General features: G+C 34.5%; 4 protein-coding genes and 3 non-coding genes across 13 annotated transcripts; 3 read left to right on the top strand and 4 right to left on the bottom strand.

The window, feature by feature from the left end:
• The first annotated feature begins 837 nt into the window (after positions 1 to 837).
• LOC109609178 (collagen alpha-1(IX) chain) lies at positions 838 to 10965 on the top strand. Of its 3 annotated transcripts, none has more exons than XM_049970494.1 (21): positions 838 to 1010; positions 2511 to 2569; positions 2888 to 3092; positions 3187 to 3403; positions 3582 to 3752; positions 4223 to 4294; positions 4351 to 4467; positions 4802 to 4936; positions 5190 to 5297; positions 5352 to 5522; positions 5578 to 5739; positions 5798 to 5963; positions 6017 to 6168; positions 6224 to 6484; positions 6539 to 6709; positions 6757 to 6942; positions 6998 to 7144; positions 9111 to 9165; positions 9804 to 9905; positions 10372 to 10539; positions 10598 to 10965. In XM_049970494.1, exons 1-21 carry the CDS (start codon positions 988 to 990, stop codon positions 10798 to 10800), a joined length of 3051 nt encoding a protein of 1016 aa, XP_049826451.1. In that variant the 5' UTR covers positions 838 to 987; the 3' UTR covers positions 10801 to 10965. The 3 variants fall into 3 exon arrangements, with proteins under 3 accessions (XP_049826451.1, XP_049826452.1, XP_049826453.1); XM_049970495.1 differs by lacking the exon at positions 4802 to 4936 and adding an exon at positions 4568 to 4675; XM_049970496.1 differs by lacking the exons at positions 9804 to 9905; positions 10372 to 10539; positions 10598 to 10965 and adding an exon at positions 10073 to 10311.
• Trnar-acg (transfer RNA arginine (anticodon ACG)) lies at positions 3470 to 3542 on the top strand. The gene has a single exon. It is a non-coding gene; the product is annotated as a tRNA-Arg (tRNA).
• LOC109609179 (G2/mitotic-specific cyclin-B) lies at positions 7268 to 9026 on the bottom strand. Its single transcript, XM_020025813.2, has 2 exons — positions 8868 to 9026; positions 7268 to 8596 (listed from the first exon to the last, which is right to left on the bottom strand). Exons 1-2 carry the CDS (start codon positions 8868 to 8870, stop codon positions 7379 to 7381), a joined length of 1221 nt encoding a protein of 406 aa, XP_019881372.1. The 5' UTR covers positions 8871 to 9026; the 3' UTR covers positions 7268 to 7378.
• Positions 10966 to 11451: 486 nt separating the features above from the next.
• On the top strand, positions 11452 to 20103 carry LOC109609127 (dystrobrevin beta). Of its 5 annotated transcripts, none has more exons than XM_049970833.1 (17): positions 11452 to 11591; positions 11914 to 12060; positions 12575 to 12877; positions 12932 to 13083; positions 13140 to 13248; positions 13301 to 13467; positions 13522 to 13646; positions 13698 to 13799; positions 13853 to 13934; positions 14091 to 14138; positions 14386 to 14501; positions 14555 to 14726; positions 15604 to 16009; positions 16072 to 16188; positions 17107 to 17151; positions 17517 to 17800; positions 18114 to 20103. In XM_049970833.1, the coding sequence occupies exons 2-17, from the start codon at positions 11916 to 11918 to the stop codon at positions 18243 to 18245; spliced, it is 2505 nt and encodes an 834-aa protein (XP_049826790.1). In that variant the 5' UTR covers positions 11452 to 11591; positions 11914 to 11915; the 3' UTR covers positions 18246 to 20103. The 5 variants fall into 5 exon arrangements, with proteins under 5 accessions (XP_049826790.1, XP_049826792.1, XP_049826791.1 ...); XM_049970835.1 differs by having other exon boundaries at positions 17517 to 17870; positions 18114 to 18205; XM_049970834.1 differs by lacking the exon at positions 14091 to 14138.
• Trnar-ucu (transfer RNA arginine (anticodon UCU)) lies at positions 15059 to 15131 on the bottom strand. Its single transcript has one exon. It is a non-coding gene; the product is annotated as a tRNA-Arg (tRNA).
• Trnar-ucu (transfer RNA arginine (anticodon UCU)) lies at positions 15328 to 15400 on the bottom strand. The gene has a single exon. It is a non-coding gene; the product is annotated as a tRNA-Arg (tRNA).
• Positions 20104 to 20162: 59 nt separating the features above from the next.
• LOC109609138 (ATP-dependent RNA helicase DDX24) lies at positions 20163 to 22773 on the bottom strand. The gene is made up of 8 exons (XM_020025754.2): positions 22578 to 22773; positions 22258 to 22528; positions 21911 to 22204; positions 21704 to 21857; positions 21138 to 21650; positions 20858 to 21087; positions 20633 to 20807; positions 20163 to 20564 (listed from the first exon to the last, which is right to left on the bottom strand). Exons 1-8 carry the CDS (start codon positions 22707 to 22709, stop codon positions 20219 to 20221), a joined length of 2115 nt encoding a protein of 704 aa, XP_019881313.2. The 5' UTR covers positions 22710 to 22773; the 3' UTR covers positions 20163 to 20218.
• Between the last annotated feature and the right edge of the window lie 24 nt (positions 22774 to 22797).

Here is a 22797-nt window from a genome sequence, read left to right as displayed (position 1 = left end):
TATCTGGTCTTTAATGATTCATGATGGCAAATTATTTTATATATTACAGCAACAGATCGTAACCATTTAATACATGTACCAGATTCATTCATAAATCTTCTGGCATAATATAAAACATAATATCCTTTTGTAAAAAACATAGTCTATCCCCACACGAATTGCTCAGATACAGTGTAAATATCATTAGGCATTCTTTTGAATATTAATTACATAAGATCTACATTAAACCAATTTATGTTGTATATCTATCTACTTATTATTCACTCTTCAATATATTACTTCATATAAAATAAAAATATAAAAGACAATTTTTATATTTATTGATTCAATTGAAACCAAAATAATCCTGATCCTTTATAACCCCTTTATAAACAATCATTTTGTATAAACTTTGTGATACAATTTGAAACAATAAAATTTACAATAAAATTTTTTTGAATATATAATTCTTTAATAGTATTTCGGCATTACTAAAAATTTTAATAGACAACTTAGGATAGTAGCAAAGTTAAATCTCCCATTCTTTTTGGTACAGATTTTTTATGCTTAATTGTGTATTTTATACTAGCAAAACTATTTAAATACAAAATATAATTTAGTTGTCAAGCTTAAATAAATAAACCACTACTACTATTAAACTGAAAATAAAATAATTAGGCTTGTTGTTGAATGTCGCAAACTGATTCACATAAAAAAAATTGTTAATCAATTAGCCAATGCCAAAATACTCGTGTATCTTATGTCCGAACACATGAATTAGAATACATGTGTGACATCTCGGCTCTATGCGTGCATATATAATAATTTAGTCTTTTATAGGCTTCTGAGAGAGCCAGATGGTCCTCGAATCTAGTCGAGTCGATCTGGTGGATAAAGTGATTTATTCGTCGTGCAAGAATTGGTCCGATAATGTGCAATTAGACACCGATGTATGTTTAATTTTGACTTGACATGTGCAGTGCTTAAAGCTAATTTAGAAGGGAAACAATGTTGGTGTTACAACTGGATAGGTGAGCTTTTTCGAAATATGAAGATTTGAATGGTTGGCGCCACTTTTATTAATTTATTTATGGCTTTTTAATAGATACATTATTAGTTCGTAAAAATGACTCGTAAATCATTTTTTGTGTAATTGTAATATTCTTGCGTCCGAATTTTAATTTGGAATTGTCACCATCTTTCCAATTGTTGAATTCTAAATTAAGACGTATTCAATTTTTTTTTTGTTTAATTTTTGAATTTTTTAACTCAAAAATATTTTACGCAAGTCTTTCTTTTATTTTTTTATAGAATTTATATTAAAAAATCGTATATAAATACAGAATTTAATTAATCACATTTATAAAAAAAAAAAAAAAATAAAAATTAATTAAGCCTTTAACTGATTAGGAAAAAAACTAAATGAAATCAAATTACATTTAATTACTTGTCCCAAATATTGTGATTGTGACAATTTGGCCAAACTGAGAAGTGGGTCATACAATTAATTAATTCAAGCTACAGAATAAATAGTTCAATTTCGATTTTGAATTCAAGAACCTTGAGTATCGAAAGATTATGAAAACAGACTGCCAGAGTGTAGAAATAAGATGTAATAAATACTAATGCACATGCCACAACTTAAATTTAATTACACCGATTACTTTACCAGACATGAATTTATTCAAAATTACAATCAAGATTTATATAAAAATGGAGGAAAATTTACGCACTGGTTGAAGATCAAACGAAACAAATTGCAATTTATCTTCTAATGATAAATGTCTTATATCAATTTATTGACGCGTCTTCGATAAATTGATAATAATGACTTCCTAATAACCTTTCAAATACAACAATCTTCTTACAAGCTAAATGTTCTTGAAAACTAATTAATAAATCACTTACAATTAGATTACTATTTGAAAATTAATTTACGTTATATCAATTGATTGTGTTGTACCAACATAAATAACGTTTTTAAAACCTCTAAAACTATATTTTTTATATTAAAACTAATGATCTGCACAACAATTTATATTTCAAATATTATTGAAAAATTAATTTTATTTCATTCTAATTAAAATTTTCTGTTGTAGCTACATTCATTAATAAATAAAAAGTTTAATTGGCTCATATTAGGTATCCTACAATTATATTATAAAGTTTCTACCATATTATTTAACTTTTAACCTCCGAGTGACATGCATCTTTGTTACAAATCAACAGTATACATAAAATGACTGCATCTTTAGAAATTCGGTTTTGTATCACAAAATCTAAAATAGATAAGTCGTAGGTGGTGAATGGAGCCACAGGTGGGAGTATTGTAAGATAATAAATAAAAAGTAACGTAATAAGGAACTTTATATGGGTGTTATATGTGGAACACACACACTTGTATTATCAAAAACAGGGCCATTACAAGATTTTTAGATTGTTCTTGTAAATAGTAGATATTATTGGAAATATTTCTCCTCACTTATTAGATCTGTTTAGAATTAAACATCAATTTCCTTTTTACTTTTCAGATGGATACCATACATATGGGTTATTTTAAGTTTGCAATTAGCTAAAACAATTAGGGCACGTAAGTTGAAGAATTGCACAATCAATTAATTCGTTTTACTGAAATGTTTTCAGTTTAGTAATTGTACTGTTATTATTGGATACATGAAGTTATCAAACAAATATGTTAATTGTCTCGTACCACATGGTCATAAATTTTGCGATAACTGATCTCATTCATTTATTTCCGTAAAGACACATCTTATTGAATGCAAATTTTACCATTGATACGTAACTTTTAACATTCTTTGTTTGCTTAACTTTTGTTGCTTTATTGTCGTTCGAATATTTCTATAATAAACTATAAATTTACTTAATTGTGGTTTTAATTAATTTTTAGAATTAAGCTTAATAGAAGAACAAAGCGCCCCTTGCGCAGATTTTAGAATAGGTGATGATGATCTCCAAGCTTACGATTTTATTAGGCAGTTTAGATTGGACCTTCTAGAAACACAATATCCTGGTGTTTCAAGGGTAAAGGGTTCAAATCGGATGCAAACTGCCTACCGGCTTGACAAGGATGCAGATTTAACGCTACCTACAAGGTACAGAGTGGATTTAATTAAAATAAATTACCGCAAGCTCGGACGTAAACTTGCTGAAATTTTATATCTTATGGCACCAAAATATCAATTTTAGAGACATATTTCCACTGGGATTGCCGGAACAGTTCTCGTTCATCTGCACATTCCGAACTAGGAGGGTACCCAAAAATACCTGGCACATTATCAGAGTAACAGACTTAGAATCAAAACCCCAATTCTTAATTTCACTGAATCCCATTAATCGAACCATCGAATTCGCAGTTTCCAATTACGAGGGACGACTTCAAAAACTGGAATTTCACAATACAAACGTAAGTTTTTCGTATAATTAATATACTGATCATTACGATTAAGCATACCAATATTAATTAATAAGAGGTCCTGTGGCGCAACGGATAACGCGTCTGACTACGGATCAGAAGATTCCAGGTTCGAATCCTGGCAGGATCGCAAACTTTTTTTTCGCCTTTTTAATTAATTTTTTTAAAGGTTTTCGATAAAAACTGGCATAAGATCCATTTCGGCGTGACCAGAGAGAAGGTCATGCTGTACGTGGATTGCGAAGAAAAGTCTGAACTTCTACTGGAACCAAGGGGACCAATTGATCTGAACGGTGAAATTGCAGTTTCGAAATTCGCCAACACCAAAGAGACTGTGCCGGTAAGTTTTTCAGTATTTCCACACTTATTTATTCATCAGAGCAAAATGTATAGAAGAGAATTAATTTGAACATTTTGCTTTGGTACACGAGTGATGAAGGTTTTACAGGACAAAAATTATGACACCAAAATTTTGAAGGTTTTTTGTTAGAAATAGGAGAAATTAATGTCCTGTAAGCACTTCATCACTCAAAAATATAAATACTTTTTCACGAAAAATTAATATTTTATAATTTTAATAGCATTCGTTCCCGGTAAGTCCACTAAAGATATCATATCTTTCTCAGATTAGTACTCTGCATTTTCTTCTTTAACTGCAATATTTGCATTTAGATGTGTGCTAATTTTTTCAATTTTTTCTATAGTTGCCTGATATAGTATACTATTGCTGTGTGTTATATGTAATTCTCTTTGCGCATGTATCTATGCATACTCTATTGTATAATATACCTCTAAACATTTTTCTCTAAGATCGACCTCCAATGGATGGTAATGAGTTGCGACCCAACAAGACCAGAGAGGGAATCATGTCTGGAATTACCGGTACTACCATACAATTATTCACTTTGATACCCTTCTAATAAAATAATTTTTAATAGAAAATTAAACCACTCGAAGAACCTAGACCACAAATACGACCTCCAGTGACCACTCGTCGACCAGAAACGTGTGACGTTATTTGCCCTCAGGGTCCACCTGGATTTAATGGTACAGACGTAAGTATTATTCAGTCAAACACAATTTATACATCACTAGTATACAATTTATAAAATATATTACATGTTACTTTACATCAAACACAAATTTGACAAAAAGGGTTTGCCTGGACTGATTGGAGAACCAGGTCTGCCGGGTCCCCAGGGACGTATAGGATTGCCGGGACCGAGAGGAGAAAGAGGGGAACATGGTACACCAGGTTACCCCGTATGTAAAACCGGCCTGTCGCAAAACACAAGCTGAACCACACTAAAGGGCAAAAGTTTAACAGTTCCTAACTATTAAACCCTGTTGTGTATAGGTACTAACCGAATAATTTTAACATCCTAACAGGGTTTACCAGGTTTACCCGGCCTCCCGGGGCCTGTTGGTCCGATGGGTTTGATTGGTCCGCCAGGTGCCCCTGGTTTGCGAGGTTTACAAGGTCCGAGAGGGAATTTGGGATTTCCTGGAGTTAAAGGCGAAGTAGTATGTAACAGTCTTAATTGAAACTCAACTTCTGTCTTTCTATTTTAGTATAGCCTTCTACAGTTAAGTATCTTTATTATCAATTTTATACATGAAATGGGTTAGTACTATGCATGTTTATTAACCTAATACAATAAATCTAAATTTTACTAAATACTAATATTTCCACACAACATTTACACATCAGACTAACAAATAAGTATCCTCCTCTTCTCCTCAGTATTCATTTGTATAAATAAAATTATTAAATTAGGGTTCACCCGGTTTGCAAGGAATGCCGGGAATAAAAGGAGCTCAAGGTTCGCCTGGATTTCCAGGAACTCCTGGTCGAGACGGTTTGCCGGGCGCAAAAGGATCAAAGGTACAATATCAAAATACGTTAATGCCATGATGACACATAATACATTGTTTTTAGGGTGATAGTGGCGTCGCTGGACCAAAAGGTGAAAGGGGAACCGATGGTCTACCTGGTATTCCCGGTATCGAAGGACCTCCCGGTCCTAGGGGGCCTCCTGGAGAAGTTATAACAAAAACTGGTGTGGCAGTTCAAGGACCACAAGGTCCCCCAGGACCAAGAGGGCCAGCTGTAAGAAATTAATTAGAAATTTTGTTAAATATATGCATACTGATCAATTAAATAGGGGCCACCTGGTTTGGATGGTGCAATTGGTCCAAGAGGTTTTCCAGGAGAAGAGGGTGCTCCAGGTCGTAATGGTATAGACGGACGACCAGGTGCAAAAGGCAGCAAGGGAGACCGCGGTGATGCAGGTGAAAAGGGAGAAAGAGGATATCCTGGAGAAGCTGTAAGTTTTCGGGTGGCAAACGTGTATAAACGAAAAATTTAAAAATATTTATTATCAGGGCCCACCAGGACTACCAGGAACACAAGTTGCGGGTGATTCCAGTCCGGGCCTACCTGGTTTGCCCGGACAAAAAGGAGAACCTGGTATGCCTGGACTTCCTGGTCTGCAAGGTATTAAGGGTGAACCAGGAGATAGAGGTGAAGAAGGTGGAAAGGGAGAAACGGGTAATTAAAATAAATTGAAAACGAAACCAAAATATACTTGTCATTTTTATTAGGTGATCGTGGTTCACCTGGCGTTCCCGGACAGGATGGTGCAAGAGGTCCTCCGGGCAAAGATGGTTTACCTGGTGCTGAAGGTGCAATGGGACAAAGAGGTTATCCAGGTCCACCTGGGAATCAAGGACCAATGGGTCTTATAGGACTACCAGTATGTATAATTATTTATTGTATTATAATTACAGTAAAACAATAACGAATTTTAGGGTCCGTCCGGTCCTCAAGGTTTACCAGGAACTCCTGGTGAGAAAGGTGAAAGAGGCACTCCAGGATTGCCGGGATTACCGGGATCGTCACTTGGTGCCGGAGAGAGAGGCCCTGCAGGTCCACAAGGACTGCCAGGGCCAGCTGGTAATGATGGTGAAAAGGGTGAAAGAGGTTTCCCAGGTCTTCCAGGTCCTCCTGGTATTGTTGGGCCTCCAGGACCTCAAGGACCAGAAGGTGTACCAGGAAAAGATGGACCTCAAGTATGACGATATTATAATATTGTATTCTCAAATAATAATTTAATAAATATTCAGGGCTTGCCAGGTCAAAGAGGTGAACCAGGTCCCAGAGGCTTTGAAGGACAACCTGGTCCTGCAGGAAGGGATGGTGCAACTGGTCTTACAGGAAAGGCTGGCGAGAAAGGTGATCGCGGGGATCAAGGACTTCAAGGACCTGTAGGACCAAGAGGTCTACCTGGACATATGGTATATTATTTGTATAATTATATCGGAATATTACCAATTTCTTTTAGGGTCCCAGCGGACTGCCTGGATCTCCAGGCGTTCCAGGAATTCCTGGAAATGAGGGAAAACAAGGTCTTCCAGGTCCTCCAGGACCACCTGGTCCGCCAGGGGAAGTAGCGTCCAACTTAATCGTAGATAGCGGATACGCTGCAGGAGTACACGGACCTAGAGGTTTTCCAGGAAGTCCAGGAATGGTAATTGTTGTAGAAAATAACCAATAATATCCAATTATTAATTATTCTGGTACAGCCTGGTGAAAGAGGAGCAAGTGGAGAGCGGGGCCCTGAAGGGCCTGCAGGGCAACCTGGCGTACCAGGCAAAGAAGGACCGCCAGGTTTACCGGGGCCTCCAGGACAAAGAGGACAGCCAGGAATACCAGGCACACAAGGACCTCCCGTATGTAATTTCAGTTACTTACCTTGCCACAAAAAGCTTCAGTTAATATGTTTTATGGACCAGTTTCATCTCCTTATAAGCACTAACCAAAATATTAAAGAACATGAAAAATAAAACAACAAATTATATATACAAAATCTATTCCTTCATTATAAATACAAGCTGATGTAAATTGTTAAGTAAAAGTCACAAATAATCAATAAAATAAAATAATGTATAAAAAAAGTCAAATCACTATTCTGGTTTGGGCACGTGCATTATCAGTCTTTTAATGATGGTTCCAGACAAATTTGGATTCAAGCTGATTTTTAAGAATTTTGATGATGCATACTTCAATCTTACTGCCTGATATTTCATGCTGGGGCTCTTATCAATAAGCACTGCCAATTCACACATAATTCCTCTAATATCATCATATGAATAAGTCGAGAACTTTCTTAAAAGGATTGTCCACACAGACTTGACGTTCTTAATATCATCAATAACTGCAATTGACAAACAACATGCAGCAGCAGCTAGAAGTGATGGCTTCACATGTGCAAAATTATAATCCAAGAGTGCAAGTTCCAAAATGTACTTTCCTAAATTATGATGTTCACTCTTTGCTTGTGCAATTTTGCTGTATCTTCTGAGAAAGTGAATAGAGGCAGGCTTGCCCAAATTAAAATCCAAAGTCTTCAAAATACTAGCCTCCATGGTTAATACTTGTTTCCTACTGAAGGTGTTATCACAGATATATGTGAAATCTTCTATATCAGGAATGTAAACTTCCTCATATTTACTTGCGATGAGTAATGCAGAGGTGCCAACAAGCTGAAGTAATTCGCGTCCAACAGTCTTGTTCACTTGTAAATAACGATCGACAAGGGACACACACAAATGTAAAGTTTCAAGGCAAAGCTTGAAATTTTGATGAACCTCAACAAGCCAGTTAATAAGGATTGCACGCATCTTTGGCGTAGACTTGTGATTATATAAAAAATCTTTTTCAACTGCATATTTATCTTCCAATTCACGTAAATAATTAAAAATATCTCCCAGATACTCTGCAACCATTTGTGGATCATTTTTAGAATCCTCATCCGGATCCATTATAGAAAGCTGTTTAATGGTGTATGCTTCAGTTGTGTCAGTAAATATCATCGGCTTTGATGTGACATTTTTTGCTTGGATATTTGCAGTGGGTTTATCGGCCACTTTTCCAGTGGTTACTTTATCAAGACATTTTAAATAGGCTGTCGAATTTTGTTTTGGAAATACCTTTTTGGTTTCTTTTCCGACAAGTCCCTTTTTTACGTCACCAGCACCTTTGGCAGTAATGTGCATTCGGTTGCCCAATTCACCCAAAGCAGGTCTCGGTACATGCTGAAGTAGAGTCGCTTTTGTCGATTTCGCAACCAAGTTTTCCCTATCCGGCAAGGAATCCACATCGTTTTTTATTTTACGGGAAATCTGAAATAAAATTTTGATGTAAATGTCACGTCAATGAAAAAAAATTTTTTAATTTCATTTTGTGTTTTTTATGTGAAAACCGGACAAATTTAAGTCCGTAGCAAATTAATGAAGTAGCCGCCTAAAAGCTTAAATGAATAGACGCACAAAATCTCTAAATTAAATAAAAAACTCAACTACATTAAAATGACCGTTACGGTCACAAAAAAACAAACAAAGTTACGGCCTAATGTATCAGCAATCATACAATCATCAACGTGCACATATTTACCATTGTGAACTGTGTGGATGGACAATTTTCTTCAATAATTTACTAAACTGACGTTAAGATATTTTACAATCACGTCAGTTTATGTCAACGTGTTCAAGCTTCTGAGTCTGATCAAAACATGGCATTTAAACATTCAAATCGCGATGCTCTGCTGTTATTGGTTGTCCGTTTCAACGGTTACCAAATGGCGGGAAATTTGAATAGCTTGCGCGCGCAACGTATTAAATACATGTTGTATTGCAGGGAAGATCGTATACGGACTCGGAAATTAGGGACATATGTGCAGCTGTCTTAAGAGGTAATTAACAGATTTAATCCAATTTATTTCTTTAATTATTTTTTTTTTAATTTAAGGTTTTGTTCAATAAAACTCCATTTGTTTCATTATATCATATCACAATTAATTGTGCAGAGTCTATACTTTGATTAAAAATTAATTGATGATATTACACAATTTTTTTAATTATTTCTCTGATTATGTCTTTTCTGTTTAGGAATGATCTTATTTTATTGTTTGGTTAAATACATTTTCATACAATGCCTAACTGAATGATAATTATTCTTTTATACAAAAGTAATAATTAAATAAATCTTGGTGTGTAATTTAATTAATTTAATTTTACAGATGCAGCTGAGTTGTTATATTTAAAAACAATATTAAACAGGTTATTTTAAATATGTTTTAAACTTTATGCAAAGTTTAATGCAAAATATATGCTCTATTTAAAATATGTTTTAAAGAGAGTATCTGAAATTTAATACGTTGTCAATCGAAACGACCACTTGGTATACATTTTCACTTCTTAATTTTTGAAACATAATTTATATTTAAGGTTTAAATGTTAGCATTCATTTGGCACTTCGATTGACGACAATTAAAATTAATTATTCCGTTTAAACATATATTGATGAATTACTATTACGAAAATTTACCAGATCAACTGTCTGAGTTGTCGGCAACGTTGGTGGGTCCACCTGGCCCTCCAGGCCGTTCAAAGCCTGGCAGGCCCGGACCTCCAGGTGTCCAAGGACCACCAGGTATTTCCAACTGACATCTGACGACACCTCATCATCCAAATTTAATAACATATTGTTAAAGTCTAAGGCAAACATTTCAATTATTGTTGCCTTAGACCTAATAATATGCGTTATAACATTCAAGTTCTCATTGTAATATTAACTAATACAAAACATATTGCATGCAGACAAAAGGGCGTCACTAATTCTGGGGTTACGGGGTCCGCCTGGACCGCCTGGACTAAGACGGAAAGGTCCACCAGGAAAGCCAGGAGTTCCCGGCATCCCAGGTTAGCTTCACTAATCACACACTCCATACATTTTCACAGATGTGACTTTCTTTAAAATACGGCAAACGTGTCACTCCTATAAAACCAAATGTTGCCTTGTTTTAACGAAATGATAGATACACAAACTCCAATGCATGTTTCATCCAACGCATGAAAATTGTAAAATATTACACAAACTAACAGATTAAATTATGTAGGCGACCCGGGATACCCAGGTTTACCGGGTGAAAGAGGTTTTATGGGACTACCGGGACCGGCAGGTCCTCCTGGTTCCATCGGCATATCGGGCGAGAAAGGTGAAAAAGGAGATAGAGGTCAAGAGGGTGTTGGAATTGAAGGTCCACCGGGTCCTAGGGGATTACCAGGTACTAAAACTGTGTTCTTAAAGATTCGCACTTTGCTAATTTCAATGAACGTTTTTAGGGCCACCGGGTCCGCCAGGTGAAGGAATTCCTGGAAGAGCTGGCGACAGAGGCGAAACTGGAAGTCCCGGAGCACCGGGCTTGAGAGGCTCACCAGGACCACAAGGACCTCCTGGTTATTGTGAATTCTGCAATTACGCGGCAGCCGCGCAGAGCTATCAGACGCAATATATGAGAACTCAAGGAAATAATAAGGGACCATAAACTGTCACATTAATACAAACTAAATAAATTGGAATAATTTTGATATTTTTGTAAGATAACAGTTCCTAATATATCTTTTACACGTGATGTACTAAATAAAAATTTGTAATTAGAGGAATGTGACACATGTATATACATTTTAATAAATTCTAAGATATAGAAGAATGTTGCTTTTTTATTATTGCATCCAGAACATAATTAGTAATATTTATACCACTAGAGAACTAAACAATTTTGTCAATTTGATTTATTTTTGGTAAATTTTTCTCCCTATAAATAGTATTTAGTATTAACTGATATAAACTAATAATATGAACATTATTTTTAGAATTAAAATATTAATATATAATTAGCATTAAACTGCATTACATAACAGTAATTAGCAATGCATGACCTTTATAGCATTTAATGTTTTTGATCATTAAATAAATTATGAGTACTATAATATAAATATACATTTATAAAGTTTTCGTCTAAGGTAATTTTTAAATGTAAAAAACCCAAAACTTTAAATCAAAGATTTGCAATATAAGTGAAAGAAAACGCAAGACTAAAAATAAACGCTATGCCAGAAAATCTGATCGCATGGTCATAGATCAAAAATCGTTATTATGCAACCCACATACAGATGTGCTGACCTGGTTGACGAACCGCCAATGGTTTCAGGGGCAGGTGCTCAAAGAAAATGGCGTATTTTACAGAATCTTGAGTAGTAAATCTCAAGAATTCGCGGATTTATGTGTGAAATACAGTGAATTTATTGTTTTTATATGAAAATAACATAACATACAGTAAGTTTTGTTTGTTTTCATTTATCGCGTTTGCATTGAACAAGAATTAATCAAGAAAATTGGTGTTAATCTTGGAAATTGACAGTTCTGCTTGCAAATTATTACCAGATATTTATTAGATTATTAAGATTCGGTGCAGTTCAAAGTTTATTTATAAGCAATTAATGGTAGTTCGAATTACCTATGTTTTCCTGTTAATTATGTTAGTTTATATATACAATCCTGATTGACAGGTGGATTTTTTAATGTCAATAATCAGATATTTATAAATATCAACAAAACATACATTCATTTGTTTTTGTTTTTTGTTTTTAATTTTTAGAGATGCAGGCTCAAGAAGGCCTGTCTGGGTCCTCTGACCACCGATTAGCTCTAATACATGAGATGAGTGCCCACAATTTCGACCTCATCAGATTTGCATCTTACAGAACTGCAACTAAATTGAGATTTATTCAGAAGAAAGTCAGTTGTAAGTATAATATATAAATATTTAATTTATTTATTGGTATTATAATTATCCATTTAATTAAATGTGTTATGTTTGTATCAGACATTTGCTATTGGTGTCAATTGATTTTAATTAGGTATTAGCACTGTCCATATGTAACTATATTACTGTAAATAGATTTATTATGTCATGGGTGTGCATTTCTATTTAACTACTGTTCTGCTGTTATTAATTTTTATTTATGGTTTGAAAAAATTTCTATATATCTAATAAAATATAAAATCACTGTATTAACTGCAATTAATCGTAGTCATGATTGTGGAGAAGCATTATACATTCCTTCAATTTGATCATTCTATATTTTAATCTTTGTATTGTTTATAAGAATGAGGTTTATTTTAAAAGCAGCTATCATCAGAAATATGTAAATTGTATATGTAGGAATATTTGAGATTCTTTGTTTGAACCTATGAATTTTCACATATTGTGATAAACTCCACAAACATTTAAACAAATCAATTTATTTCCATTGCAGTACACGCGGTGGATATTTGGAATGTAATCGAAGCATTCAGAGAGCAAGGCTTGCACGCCCTAGAACCGTCTTCGGAGCTGAGCGTGGCTCGTCTCGAAACGCTACTGTGTTCCTTGTACCACAGCTTGAACAAAAGGGCGCCGCCGACGCAACAAGCCCACGTTGACGTCTGTTCCAGTCTACTGCTGAATTGGATTCTTGCCGCTTATGCGACCGTCGATAACGTCGGTAAAATACGAGTATTTTCTATAAAAGTGGCGTTGGCGACTTTATGCGCTGGGAAATTGGTTGACAAGTTAAGATGTAAGGAGTACATTAATTTCATCCGACAATTTTATTTATTCGTCTCCTTTTCAGATATTTTTTCGCAGATTTCTGATAGTAATGGTCTATTGCTGCAGTGGAGATTTAACGAGTATCTACAAGAAGTTTTAGCTTTGCCTGCGGCTGTTTATGAGTCTCCCACATTCAATTACACTGATTCGTTAGCGAATTCCATTTTTAGTCCGGTAATCTCAAATATACGCCACACTTTTAACTTTATCTTAATTTGCTCATGTTTTAGAACGCTAATGTTACCGTCAATGATTTTCTGGATACTTTAATGTCAGATCCTGGACCTCCAGCTTTAGTGTGGCTTCCACTTTTGCATAGAATAGCAAATGTTGAGAATGGTACTTATACAATCTATTCATAATAACGTAGTTAATATATTTATTATTACAGTAATTCATCCAGTCCAATGTGACGCTTGTCAAAGAGAAAACTTTACGGGCTTTCGTTATCGTTGCCAGAAATGCCCCCATTACACCTTGTGTCAGGATTGCTTCTGGAGGGGACGAGTTTCTCAACCTCACACATTGGATCACCAAGTGAAAGAATACGCATCCTTCGTAAGTAGATTGGAACAATTATAATCTTTCATCTAATAGTACTTCTTGCTTTAGTCACCCAGTAAGACAATAGGACACTCGCTGAGAAAATCATTCCGTTGTGTTCCCGACAAGCAAAGAAACAATCTTCCAAGATTTCCAGAACAACCTGAAAAAACGCTTAATTTATCTCACATTGTGTACGTTGCTACAAATTACAAAATCACATTTATTAATTGGTATTTTTCCAGACCGCCCTCACCGATTCCTTCCCATAACGGCTTCCCAGATGGCAACTTTACTTCACCATTCGATGGCATGGGTAGTTTAGACAGTAGATCTACAGCCAGAAGGTAATTCGTCATTTTTTCCGTTAACAACTATCACCTTAATTATGTTTAAACAGTTTGGACAGCGCAAGAGATGACGAACATCGACTGATCGCCCGTTATGCGGCAAAATTGGCTCAAGAAGCCCGCTCGGGAATGGTGAGAATAAATTTCAATAAACGCCTCTCTATAAACCCCATAAATTAACATTTTGTAAATAACGTGTAACTAATTAACGGCATGGATTTCTATTTGATGATTCTTTATGTTTTTGGGATGATGTTCCTTAATGTGCTTTTGCTGTTGCTTCTCTAGCCGCGAACCGGTACCGGTTACAGAAAACACTCCCTTACGTTGGACACGGTAAGTTGCTTCTGCACAACCTTAACTACTAGGCATTTCCGTTTTAATAAAGCATATTATATAGACTCTGGAAGATTTCTTGTACATACTAAAACATTTCGTGTGGATATGCTTTGTTACTTAAGTATTATGAACTGATTTAAATGTTAGCCTAAAATAGAACCTACATCATATTAAATACTGAATGTTGCCTAAACAACAGTTACCCTCCACGTCTATTGTAAAATACAATTTTTCAAATATTTAGGGTCGAGTTCCATCCGAGGCTTGTCTGGGAATGGATTCAACCAGGGCTCAGAGAGAGTTAATAAGTCAATTGGAGGCTAAGAATCGTGAAATTATGAGAGAAATAGCTAGATTGAGGTAACACCGTGTGTGATTGTGGTGAACAAATTTATTTACTCTTCATTTAACAGACGTCAACAAGAACTCGAGTCCAGTGGACATGGCGCTGACAATCCCGTGTTAATGAACGAGTTGAGGGCCTTACGCATGAGGAAAGACGAATTAGAAACTCATTTGACAACATTGCAAGATTCTAGAAGGCAACTTATGATACAACTTGAAGGCCTAATGAAAATGTTGAAGGTAATATTTAAAATTTATATTCAAAAGTTTCAGTCTCTTAATAGTTTCATTGATTGAAAATGAGGGCGCTCGTTTCGCTAGTGCAGTGCGTGGAAGTAACTACGATCTTCTTCTCTCGCTAAGTAGGAATGATATTTTATATTTTAATAATTAAATATTGAATAATGAATTATGATTTTAATTGATGACAGACACTAGTTTTACATTTGCATGTAAAGAATATTTCTAATGTACTGAACTGTTTTTTTAATAAGCATCATTTACGTCGCTTTTAAAGGATTAGCAAAGCTCTACAAAATCAAAGAAAAAAAATCAAAAAATTTTTTCGTAATCATCCCTGGTGGGGATCGAACCCACGACCTTTGGATTAGAAGTCCAACGCGCTATCCGCTGCGCTACAGGGACTTACACATAATTTGGTTGTATAATGGTATATTAACACAAATCTGATCAAATATATATCTACAAATAACTTTTTTGCATTAGTTAGAAATTATACTAGAAAAATAATTATCTTCGAAAAAAATATATAAAATGCTTGCTATGAAGTTTTAAAAATAAACACAAAATGAAAAACTAACTTGAAAAAAAATTGCTGTAGCATCCCTGGTGGGGATCGAACCCACGACCTTTGGATTAGAAGTCCAACGCGCTATCCGCTGCGCTACAGGGACTTACATAAGAGTTTTAAAGTTCTTCAAATTTAAACGACAACTGAACAAATAGTTCTAATTTAACATTCTTAAAAACTTAAAATTATACGTAAATTTAAATTTTTTGTAAATTGTAAATAATATTTGTGGGTAATAAGGAGATTACACTAACAAATATAAAGTAAATTTTTAAAATGTCTGCAAATGCCCCTTTAATGTTTCAGAACCACCAAGCTTCACCGCGCAGCACGCCAAACTCGTCGCCGCGCAGCACTAAATCCCCTCCTCTTCCGCCCGGCGCCGCGCCCTCCACGCAATCGGGCGGTCCGCGCAGCGCCCCACAGACCCCGATGGGCCTGCCGCCTACCAGCCAGCCCATGTCCAACAGCGTCGGCCCCATCCAGCAACAGCACCAGCCCGCCCCGGACCGACCGCAGAGCATCCAGCACACGCCGCAAAGTCTGGTGCAGCCACTGGGCAATTTGGTGGTGAGCGGCGGCCGCGAGCCCATGAACAACATGCCGGAGAGGGGCGACAGGGGCATGCACGGAGTGAACAGCGATTCACTGGTGGGCGTAGGGGGAGACGTGAGAAACGCGTTTGGCGGATCTTCCAACATCAACATGGGAGGTAACTATTTTTTATACGTTAGAATGGCGTAGCTGCAGTTAATACGAATGAACATTTTTCAGGGGCAAATGGTAATGGTACTCCTGGATCTGTTGGCAGATCCTTGAGGAATGATCTGCTTGTTGCTGCTGATTCTGTCACGAATGCAATGTCTACATTAGTGCGGGAACTCAATTCAGGTAATTCTTAAACCATCTAAAATGTCAAGCTTTAACCTTATAGTATTATAATGAAGAAATGCGATATAAATTTTAGCCGTCTTAAATTTTTTTATACATATTATATTTATTGTTTCTATATTTGTTTTTTAGATTTTGTACAGTATTCTGTAGCTTTCATTTCTTACTCTTAATTTGTACTTAATCTCACTTCTGTACAGAACTCTGTGAATACATGACTGAGAATGTTTTACTTCTAAATCTTATGTGGCATGTATAATGCCTTGTGGCAGCTAGCATGGGAAAACATTTCTATACATCACACTGATATACTCGAATTATGTGATTTTTGTTGAACAATTATCTATTTTGTAAAAAACAGTTAAAATTTTATTGATGTTAAATTTTTTAAAAAAATTAATTTAATTTTAGTATAATTAACATATATTTTTTTAAATATAGTATTGTTAGTTGTTAATAGTTCATAATAAAATTATTTTATTTATTTTTGTTTTTTATTATTTTTATTTTAATTTCCTTTTGTTGGGCTAATTTTATTAATTTGACATTTCTTTCTCAAAAGGATAATTTTTTAGTGGGTGAGCAAATGTTTATGTAGATGGTATGAAACAATAAAATATTTACTGATACAGGTATTTTAATGTCCCAAAATTTTTCGATGCGTTACTGACTGTATCACTGATCATACATTCTATAATTTGTAGGTTTTATAGTGTACCCTTAAAAATACTATATCGTGATTAAAATTTCTTTAAAAATCTGGTAGGTATAAAAAAGTAGAGGCAAATTTATTTAATATAAAATTGTTCTTTTGAGATCGGCAACAAATACAGATATTTGCATAAGAATTTCGTATAGTGAAATATGTGGTAGATATGTTTGCGGAATGCTGCCTGTTGTATGATTGTTGAATTCCAGAACCTACCAATCCATCAGAGGCTAGTGGTATCAGAAAACCTTTTGGTGAGTAGTTGTAGATATAGGTTTGTTCAGCACTGTGTTTTAACTTGCCAGATAGTTAAAATTGTATATTGCACATTCTAATTACATATATATTTATTAATATATAATAATATATATGAAATATAATTATATATACTTCTTAATAAAAAGAGCTAATACAATTATTGTACAAATTAACAAAAACACCCCCTCCTGACAGTTTGTCGTTCCTTGTATTCCACCCTTTTGGAACTAAACAAAATTCAGGTTACACGATACACACCCACATCAGTAAACAATAATTTACGATACACCGAACAACCCCGTTAACACGACACCAACACCGAACCACCCCGAAAACGTGCACTAAACGATCCACGGTGTAGATTTCGAGGACGACGGCGAAGACGAATCGGACGGCGGATGGCAGCAGGAACTGCAGCGACGCTACGCCCAAGATCAGAACTTCATGGCCGAGCTGCGGGCTCGCCATCCCACCAGTCCGCCCGAGGGCGGTCAGATGATCAATCAACATTACATGGCGCCCGGTCCGAACTACAATAACCACGCGGCCGCCCAGCAGCACTACTACGCGTCACAGAACAACGTGGGCTACGCCCAGAACTACCCGAACTATCCGGGTCCGAATCAGGGACCGTTCGGGCCGCAGGTGGGTTCCCCGCACACATAACGCACAAACTAACGTTTCTCTGCACATGGCTAGTTCAACTTTCTTGGAGGTTAGTCCGTTTGGTTTATTTTATACAGCTTCTAAAGCTACGCATATTCACTTTACGGTCAATATGTTGATGAATTTGAATTTTTTTTAAATCACACATTATTATGATTAGTTTTCGTATTAATTTATGTTGCTAAACTGATCAATTGATAGCACTGCACCATTTAAGTTTATTTCCAACATTAACTTAATCTGATCTCGACCCTAAAACTTTAAAGTTTACTAATAAACAAATTTTTTAAAGCCTTCGAAAATGAAACAAGAACCTATTAAGAACAACGAGGCAAATGATGGTGTAGCAGAAAAACAAGAAGTAATAGTTAGAAATAAGGAAACCCTCCAATTTGAAGAAGCTCTAAAGCAATGGGTAAACTGATGAAACTTAAATAATTAAGTTATACTGTAATTAACAATCCTATGTAAGTTGTGAAGTATCATTGAGTGATTAAAATTGAAAGCCGAATCGATTATGTAAGACGAGGTAAACTGAATCAGATTGATTTAAACTTGTGTAAGATGGATTTGAATTTAATTTTAAAATTTTCTGATTAGTATATATTGTAGAGAGTGCAATATTTTAGTTTTCTTTAAAATTCGCCTTAAATTATTTAATTAATTCATAATTAAACGTGTATGTATACAGTCAATATACTGGATGTATTTGTTCAGCAGTTACTTTTGATGATAACTAATTAAGCAGACTTCCAGTAAATTATTATTTGACTTCTAAAAACAATACACACTTCTAATATTTAAATATTGGAAAAATTCCGACATTTTTAGCTCCTTCAGATGATTGTACTTAATTAGTTCGTATAGCACGGTGGGTGAGGAAAAAGGTCTAAAATACTTAAAGCGTACTTGATTAACAGTAGGTTGATCGGTATGAAAAGTCGTCCACGGTGCAACTAGAAACAGCGACACTTTTTGACTGTACATTCAAGTGGCTTAAATTTTGTTCAGCACTGGAGCATTCAGAAGTGTCTGATAAATTCTAATCAATACATACGATTATTTTACTTTTTTAGTACCTAGAGCCTACCATTGCAAATAATCAAAAATAATTAATATACTATGGGTGTGTTAAATTGTTAGTTAGGTATTAAAATGTAACTAATAATCAGACATGTAAACATGTTACTCTTTGCTCTGGTTGGGTTCTAGTTTAAGTCTAGAAATATATGGAAGAAATTATTAGGCATATAATGCGTGTATATATTAAGTGCTTAACTATGTAAAAAATTTTTTGATGTCTACAAAGTCTATAATAATTGGGAATTGTAAAACATTCATAATTTATGGCCTTTTATTCCTGTGAATGACAATTTAGCTGTGCATTTTTGTGAAATCGTTTTCCACGACATTAGCCTTGATTTCTATCATATCTACAAATCAAATAGTTTCTGTATCTAGAAAATATCTTATTATTGTAATAAAACTGTTGTTTATATGTATTTATCTACTCAGGTTGTATTGTAAATAATCGATTACTATAGAATTGTAGACTGTACATTTAAGTACTTTTGAAGTTTTCTTTATTAATGTCCACTGTTTATTAAATATGTAATTGTGGTAGGGTGGTTCCTAAAATATTCGATGCTCTGTACTTTAGTTTGAAACTACAATCATTATCATTATTCACCCTTCTGATGCTATCTCTGTAAATACTAAATTCATTCAATCTACTGGATAATTAAATTTGCAACAGTGGATGTTACACTTGGTGGAAATTTAAAATTTCATCAGAATTTTGTAAACTAACAAATAATAATGGCTGAATGTCAATAACTTTTGAAAACCCCCTCATAATAAGTTGTAAAAATCATTTAAATGTGATTTCGTTTATAAATTATAGTTGGACCAATATATTTATCTATCCTAATGTTTAATAATATAGCTAAATCGCTTTTACCATAATAAATTTCATACTTTTACTAACCAACCTTTTCATATAAAAAACTAAATTATAGGGAATAAACATAATCACGGTAAGGACATTGCTGGAGAGTAGTCAGTTATATATGATAGAAGATGATTACTTCCGTTGTTTATAGAAATCTTCATTTCGAATATATCACGTAGCCTGGACTTTTATTAATTTTGTATTGTTACGAAATGTTTTACTAGATATTATGTACAAATACTTCTTTGACTGAGATTAGTCATAGTTGAAGAATTGTTAAAGTTTTACATGTTATACTGTAGATCTTGATTAAATAATTTCCAAAAATATATTTACTGATTTTTATTTTCCTGCACTGGTTATTCCAAATATTTAAATAAATACTATATCTTTAATAAAAGACTTTTTTAATAGAGTTTTTTAATAAAATATAAACAAGTTACAAATTAAGACCTTCGTTTAAATTTCTTTTTTCCTTTGCTCTCTTTCTTAAATTTGGGTAACTTAATAACTCCTTCCCGCCTCTCCTTCTTGTTTTTGTTTCCTTTGTACAGTTTGACAAACTTACTCTTATTAGCTTTGTATGTTTCAGCTGCAGCCTTCATTATATCAACAGCTTTCTCTTTGATTTCACTCTGAATCATGGGCATTACTAATTCGCCTGTAGCCAAGGGATATTTTCCACTAAATCCTTTTGGAAATATGGGTTTGGCCAACAAAGATGTTAACTGTTTCCGTTTTAAATCAGCAAGCTTCTTATTCTTTCTCACTTCCTTAGAATCAAATTGAGATCTAGTATTATTAAGGAAATCATAAAAAATAATTGGAAACAATGTGAACTGAACTGTACAAAAGGATACAAATCATTGTCAACAATAATATCCATTTCTTCTGCAGCTTTTTGTAGCCAACCAGCTTCAGAATTTGCTTTCCTCACATGTAACTCAATTTTATCTAACTCCCTTGCTAAGTTTACTCTCATTTTTACAGCATTTAAATAGTTATCCTCCACTGGGAATATTGGCAAATCTTGGTCTGAAAAAGAAAATATTAGTATGTAAATATCTTTAATGATAGGTCACAACCTTTTCCTAAAGTCTTGCAAAGCTTTAAATAGTTTGGAAGCTCAGTTGGTTCAATGAGTAACACAGTGATGCCTTCCTTTGATGCTCTAGCTGTTCTACCAGATCTATGTACATAACTTTCACTAGTTCTGGGAGTTTGATAGTGCAGAACATGTTCCACCCTGGGTATGTCCAACCCCCTTGCAGCTACATCTGTTGCAATTAAAACTCCCAACTCATTTTCCGTAAATCTAAAACACTGGTTTGTTTAAACATCCAATTTTATAACAACCATAAATACCTATCCAAGTTCTTCAATCTTTGCCTTTGTTGCATTGAAGCATGTAAAGGTAAGGGATTACATTCCAATAATGTAAGTAAATTTGTAAGTCTTTTGACACAGCCTATTGAATTGCAAAATATTAAAGTCCTGCCTGGATGTTTTTGCAAAAAGTAGTAAACATAATAATCTTTGTGATCAATGGCACATGTTATGCGACATTCAGTAAGTGTAGACGATGTTCCCGACCCCTTAGTAATGTCTACAATTTTGGGATCTTCTATTCCTAATGAATTTACAATTTTAAGCAGCTTCTGTTCTGGAGTCATATCATTTATTTTCTTAGATTTCACTTTGCCTTTAATTGCCAAATGCTTTGGCAAATCATGTACTAATGTTAATGTGGCTGAAAATACAAAATTCTGTCTCTTTTTCTTTTTTTCCTCATCCAAATTAATTCTTTCTATTAAATCATGCAATTCTTGGAAATGACCACGTTCCAACATTCTATCGGTTTCATCAATTGCTAGAAATCTATAATAATGATGTTAATATGTCACCAATATATAAACACAACAATCAATTACCTAATGTTATCAATTTTTGATAAATGTTCATTTCCTTGCTGAATCAACTCCCATAATCTACCAGGTGTTGCCACAACAATTTCAGGTGATTTGCCTAAAATCCGTTCTTGCTTTACAGCTGCCATTCCACCCACCACAACAGCAATATTTATCCCTGAAATTACATGAGATAACTATCATTTTTTTAGCTTTATACAATTCACAAACCTGTATGTTTAGCCACTAGTGTTAGATGTTTCTTAATTTGCAGTGCTAATTCTCTTGTAGGGGTTAATATCAGAGCATACAAAGGCTTTTCTGGCTTTTTATTAAGTTTTACAGCATTTACACAACCCATGCCATCCCCATCTAATTCCATTTCTTCATCAGAAGATTCTGGCACCTCTTCTGCATTGTTGGTCTCTTTTTCCTTAATTTTTAAAATTCCAGTTAAAATTGGCAAACCAAATGCCAAAGTCTTGCCACTACCAGTTTCAGCAGCTCCCAACACATTTTTTCGTCCTACCAAAATCATTTTATTAGTCAAGCAATAATTTCAAATCAAACACACTTACCTAATATTGCTGCAGGCAAAGTTAGAGACTGAATTTCTGTTGGTTCTAAGAATTTCAGTTCTCCTAAAGCTTTTAAAATACTTTGAGGTAATCCATAGTTACTCCAAGCTGAAGTGTCGACTGTCTCAACTTCTTCAGTAACACTACTCAATGAGGTGTCTCCACATTTGGATGGGTGAAAATCTGTGTTTTCTGTATCTTTTCCATTTATCTCCGTTTTCATTGCATTTTGTTTTGAAACTTTATTGTTACGTTTCTTTTTTTTACTACTCTAAAATTACCTCATCAAAACAATATTACAAAAGTTTTTAAAGACATACCTTTTTATTTTTAACAATGTCACCCAAATCGTAATCGGTACATTCTTCGATTCCAACCAAACCTTCCGCACCAGCATTAAATAAATTACCGTCTATCTCAACGGGCTTCCAATTTTTTATTTTGTTTAACATGTTGAAAATGCTACTGCGGTGTCCGCACTTGGAATGATAAACATAACCTACAAAAATCAAAAAATGTGCTTAAGGTGTAAACGGGGTT

The sequence above is a fragment of the Aethina tumida genome, chromosome 1 (assembly GCF_024364675.1).
Source record: "Aethina tumida isolate Nest 87 chromosome 1, icAetTumi1.1, whole genome shotgun sequence".
Taxonomy (NCBI): Eukaryota; Metazoa; Arthropoda; class Insecta; order Coleoptera; family Nitidulidae; genus Aethina; species Aethina tumida.
Note: the sequence above shows the minus strand (reverse complement) of the source record. Positions and strands in the feature narration are given on the sequence as shown.

What these genes read in the sequence shown, in the direction of transcription:
- LOC109609178 (XM_049970494.1), top strand. Translation starts at nt 988, where the DNA reads ATGTTGGTGTTACAACTGGATAG. An exon ending in TGGAATTTCACAATACAAAC is followed by an intron (nt 3,404 to 3,581) that starts GTAAGTTTTTCG and finishes ATTTTTTTAAAG; the next exon opens with GTTTTCGATAAAAACTGGCA. An exon ending in CAGGCACACAAGGACCTCCC is followed by an intron (nt 7,145 to 9,110) that starts GTATGTAATTTC and finishes GTTGTATTGCAG; the next exon opens with GGAAGATCGTATACGGACTC.
- LOC109609127 (XM_049970833.1), top strand. Translation starts at nt 11,916, where the DNA reads ATGCAGGCTCAAGAAGGCCTGTCTGGGTCCTCTGACCACCGATTAGCT. An exon ending in AATAGCAAATGTTGAGAATG is followed by an intron (nt 13,249 to 13,300) that starts GTACTTATACAA and finishes TTATTATTACAG; the next exon opens with TAATTCATCCAGTCCAATGT. An exon ending in TGGTATCAGAAAACCTTTTG is followed by an intron (nt 17,152 to 17,516) that starts GTGAGTAGTTGT and finishes TCCACGGTGTAG; the next exon opens with ATTTCGAGGACGACGGCGAA.
- LOC109609138 (XM_020025754.2), bottom strand. Translation starts at nt 22,709, where the DNA reads ATGTTAAACAAAATAAAAAATTGGAAGCCCGTTGAGATAGACGGTAAT. An exon ending in ACTAGTGGCTAAACATACAG is followed by an intron (nt 21,858 to 21,910) that starts GTTTGTGAATTG and finishes ATGTAATTTCAG; the next exon opens with GGATAAATATTGCTGTTGTG. An exon ending in AGATTGAAGAACTTGGATAG is followed by an intron (nt 21,088 to 21,137) that starts GTATTTATGGTT and finishes CCAGTGTTTTAG; the next exon opens with ATTTACGGAAAATGAGTTGG.